This window comes from Topomyia yanbarensis, chromosome 2 (assembly GCF_030247195.1).
Source record: "Topomyia yanbarensis strain Yona2022 chromosome 2, ASM3024719v1, whole genome shotgun sequence".
NCBI lineage: Eukaryota > Metazoa > Arthropoda > Insecta > Diptera > Culicidae > Topomyia > Topomyia yanbarensis.
The window spans coordinates 73,836,311-73,840,846 of NC_080671.1; the positions used below are offsets into that span (position 1 = coordinate 73,836,311).

General features: G+C 37.3%; 1 protein-coding gene across 1 annotated transcript; it reads right to left on the reverse strand.

Annotated features, from left to right (window-relative positions):
• Positions 1 to 1,643: 1,643 nt before the first annotated feature.
• Positions 1,644 to 4,326, reverse strand: LOC131678453 (protein CNPPD1). Its single transcript, XM_058958619.1, has 4 exons — positions 4,080 to 4,326; positions 3,677 to 3,967; positions 2,886 to 3,008; positions 1,644 to 2,825 (listed from the first exon to the last, which is right to left on the reverse strand). The coding sequence occupies exons 1-4, from the start codon at positions 4,122 to 4,124 to the stop codon at positions 1,980 to 1,982; spliced, it is 1,305 nt and encodes a 434-aa protein (XP_058814602.1). The 5' UTR covers positions 4,125 to 4,326; the 3' UTR covers positions 1,644 to 1,979.
• Positions 4,327 to 4,536: the final 210 nt, after the last annotated feature.

Genomic DNA, 4,536 nt, shown 5'->3' on the forward strand with positions numbered 1-4,536 from the left:
TGATCAGTCGTTCGATTGAAACACAAAGTGTGTTTTAGTTTTCAGGGATTTGCGAGTTCCCGCATATTCCACGCTTTTCTGCTCTGCCTTGAGTACTATTTAAGTACATTGGCTCTTAATATTGAAAAACATTTCACACCTTCCAGTCCCTTGCTAATTATTACTTTACATTGTACTTATTCAAACATTTATCTACTTTGCACATGCAACACATTTCATTATTCAAAAATTAAAACACAAATTTAATTCAAACCTAATTTTCGCCATAGAGTCAAGCGGGCCTCAAAATTTCCACAAAATCACATCGATGAATTCATGAAAAATATTTTTTTGTGTAGTTGAGTTGAGTTAAAAATGCCTTTTTTGTTTAAACTATGGGCTTTTAAACTTCTGAAAACAATAAAATGTATTTTTTTCAATTTCTTTTTTCTCAAAAACTACTCCATATAATTGAATAAAATTTCGCACATTTATAGAGTGATACTTGCACTGTCATATAAATACAGAATTACGGACTATTTGTCTTAATAGCAGTATTTTACTTACATTTTTAATAAGCAAAATAAAATATTTTCGTGTTTTCGGCACTATAAAAAATAAGATCTCGACGAACTAAGGCGAATGGTATATGGCACTTCGGGCCTCGGTTGAAAAGTTTTTACAGTGCGGCCCTTTTCGATTATGCCCACGATAACGCACTAGCCAAAAAACCACGCGAACCCGACCAACAGGCATGTTCAAACTTGCAATCAACACCTTGCGGTATCTATATTGTATAGCAAATCGCAACTTCTATTGTTTAGAATGTTGCCAGTTCTATTATTAAAATTTAATTTAATACGTGTTTATTAAAATTATTATGATAAATGAGGTTTTATAGTTGTAAAGAGTACGATACATATACAACATATACGGTTCTGCATACATCTATGTTTGGCAAACATGACCCCATTCGGCACCGATTCCCACTGGCCAACCAAGTCAAAAACGGAAAATGAAAATTGAAACTCTAACAAAAAATTTGGATACAAGTTCATATAGACTTGGCTGAAAATGTGTTTTAAACTGAGTTCAAAAGCGGAGTCAATATGACCCGTTAACACCTTATTCGTAACTTTTTTTGTACAGCCCTTCAGGAATGTCCGAAAATTCTGAACTCTATTGAAAATCGTTAATCTCTATGAAAGAGGAAAAGTCAAGAAAATCAAAACTTTTAGGTGCAAAATTTAAAAAGTTATCGCTGTTTAAAAGGTAATTTTGGGTCCTAAAGAAGGTTAATGTGTTTTACGTTAAATTTCAGAGAATTTTTGTTATGTGCCTTGTATTTAAGATGCGTTGCCCAAAAAATGTGTGTGAGTACCGTTAAAAACCTTAGTTAATTTGCGATGAAAATAGGTTTGTTCCAGTACACGGAAGTTACTCCGGAGCAAACAGGAGCAAAAAAAAATTTGCTCCTTTTTACTCCAGTTAGCTACCAGAAGAAGAAAAAAGAGAAGAGAGTACAGGAACGATATTCTCCGGAGTACTTCCGGTTTCTCCTGGTACTAGAACAATCCTGATGATTGCATTTAAACTAGAGCAGACCAAGCAAAAAAGACCGGTTCATATAAATATTTGTATTAATATGTAATTCAAACAAGATGTGAGTTACAATGGATATATTTAAAAAAAAATTAAACGGGGACAGTTCAGTTACAATAGATATAAAACAGGTATGCTATACTTTAATTGGAATTTTAAGCAATTTAATTGTATATCAGACCAAATTGCACGCACGCACAGTCATAGATTGATATGAACGTATAACATTAGTAACTGAGAATGGACTACAAGAAATTTACATTTTACAACGCTATCCAAAACCAATCAATCCATTGTGAGACTGCGGTAAAGCATACAGAAAATTTAAATTGCTTGTAGCCCAGACATAGTAAAAATAAGTGTAAGTTGTTTCATGATCAACAGAAAGTTCGCGCAGTTCACAAAAACTTCAAAAAAGAACTGAACATTTCAAAAGTTCGCTTGTAACTGGTGTAAACCCGATTCTCCTGTTGCTGATCGATTTCTGCGGTGGCACATTGCGATATTGCCCCAAGGATTAGCGGAGATTGGAGTTCATTATAAGTGCAATTGCGGTTCTGTGGTTTCCGTTGGATCGAGTTATTTTTGTTAAAATAAAAAGCAGCTTCGCTGTTATCATCGTCGTCGTCGTCAGTACCGGCTGTTGCCGGATACATGAATCTGTAATGCTTCCAATTGACGGCAACTCCATACTTAGTAGTCTGTGGAGCGAACCAAAGTATCGGTAGTGGAGAAAAATCAGCCTTGTGGTGGTGAGGTTCAAATTTTGCATTATTATTAGCATTAACACGACCTAGCAATTGGGCACTTTCGATTGCCATCTGCAGGGAGCATTCGCAATCTTCCAGAGAAAGAGTCAAGCCAAATGCTTGACTTGGTGACTGCTGCAAAGTGCAGTTCTGTCCCAGCGTGGACGGCTCAGATACAACTCCAGTCGCAGCCATACTCTCCGTGGTTACCGCACTCTGCGTGGAATCGGCTCGGAAAAGAAGATTTCCAGGTACGTTAATATTACTAGCTAAGAAAAAGGCCCCGGCAATGGTCATAACACTGGCGGTGTAACTCAACGCAATCACGGTGCTATAATTAAGAATCTGCTTAGCCAACGTCATCGTTGGTAAAAAGTTGATAAGTTCGGTGTAAGTCAGCCAACCTCGAGCTAATCCCTGCCGTTTTGCAAGAACTTTCTCTACCGATTTGAGCTTCTCGAAGAAATCGTGATTTGATACGTAAACTTCCCAACCCTGAAAAAAGTATTAAATGTTGATTAGAAAGATTCTAGGTGAATTAGTTTTAACATTTACTATAGCATCGAGGAATTCTAGTTCCAATGCCTTCATGTGATCGATCGACATGCTTCCGGAATCAGCCCAGGCGCTCAGGTAAATATCTTCATCGTATCCACAGTAGAACTTGGTTGAAACCATCTAGAAATAAATAAGTCAGTTATCATTTAACTTTGTCGTTTAGCCTAATTCGGTCATGACAGAAGCTGCATCACTATTATCAAAGTACAAAGATTTAATGATATTTCAACCTTCAAATATGCATTCATGGTTCGTGTAGTAATTATATTATTAAATCCTGCTGGACCCTTTATGGGCAGTCAAGGGTTTAAAAAAGACAAAGAAAAATATCGTGCTATCAACATTGGAAAGTGAATTGAGCCTCGGCTAGCAAGTTCGACTGATATTGCCATATACGCACAAAATAAGTTTCTTATTTGCCCAGCGAAAGTCACTGAAACGTGAAAACAAACAGCGCACGAAATTATTACTGTAGATTGAATGCACACCACTGGAGATGTCTACAAATTAATACAATCTATGCTTATCAGCCTAGCGTAATGTCAACATCGTTTGACATTGATCAAAGATCATTTAGCCGAAAGCCATTTCTTCAGTCGTCAGCATCGATTTGCTCCATGCATCAAATATTAAATTAAATTAATTTTTTCAAATCGGCGAAAAATGTGCAAACGACTCAATGTATAGCCATAGTTGATAGGTGAACCATGTCACAAATAAATTGCAATTACAATTACAATGATGTACTTTGGATACGTGCTGCAACTTTGGATATGATTACCACTTACCATTGACACTATAAATAGTTCCGATGGCGTAATACGTCTTGCATACGCCGGGTCAATAGTATTCAAACGATCCAGATAGATCATCGCCAAAATGAGGGAGCATGGCGTTACGGTCATATTTCCGACGGTGACGAAATTGAGCCGACTCAGCGAATGACCGCGGTGCGATTCGGAGAAAATGTCCGCCGCATAATCGGCTAGCGGGCGGCTGATTTTCGTACATTTTATAGTTGACGTACCGTAGTACAATGTTTTCTTGATGCGGTTGAGAAATTCCTCGTGATCTTTCGCCTGTTATGGTAAAATTGGAAACGATAGGTTAAAATCGATTTCGAACGATAACAGATGTTGATTTGCTACGTAAGTACGTGATTTCCTTTTACGGAAGCACATTCACACTGACCTTATTATCGGTGATATTTATAGTGGATTGTTCGTGTTCGATCATCTTATTCGATTAGATTCACTAAAATTTCATCACTGGTTAGTTGCTAGAAGCAGTAATTATCTGTTAGATAAGCTGAAATCCGGATTATTTCGCAAAATAAAAGGATTATTTCGAAATAAAATACAAAAACACGCCACACCACTGATCGTGTTTTCGGTTTTTGCGATGCGATGCGAATGCTTTCTTTGCATTTGCATCTGTCATGACAAAAATATTTCACTTGTGGTGAATATACTGGAATCAGGGTGGCCAGATTGAATTTCTGAATATCGGTTTAAGCGCTCAAAACCAGGAGGGTGTCACTCCTGTCATCCTCAATGGAGATATACAGACTTTGACAGTAGTCAACATATGTGGGCCTAGCCGCATCTAGGCCCGTGTCGCCTGTGCAATAGCATTTGATTTTAACAAA

What these genes read in the sequence shown, in the direction of transcription:
- LOC131678453 (XM_058958619.1), bottom strand. Translation starts at nt 4,124, where the DNA reads ATGATCGAACACGAACAATCCACTATAAATATCACCGATAATAAG. An exon ending in AACTATTTATAGTGTCAATG is followed by an intron (nt 3,009 to 3,676) that starts GTAAGTGGTAAT and finishes ATTTATTTCTAG; the next exon opens with ATGGTTTCAACCAAGTTCTA. An exon ending in TAGAATTCCTCGATGCTATA is followed by an intron (nt 2,826 to 2,885) that starts GTAAATGTTAAA and finishes TACTTTTTTCAG; the next exon opens with GGTTGGGAAGTTTACGTATC.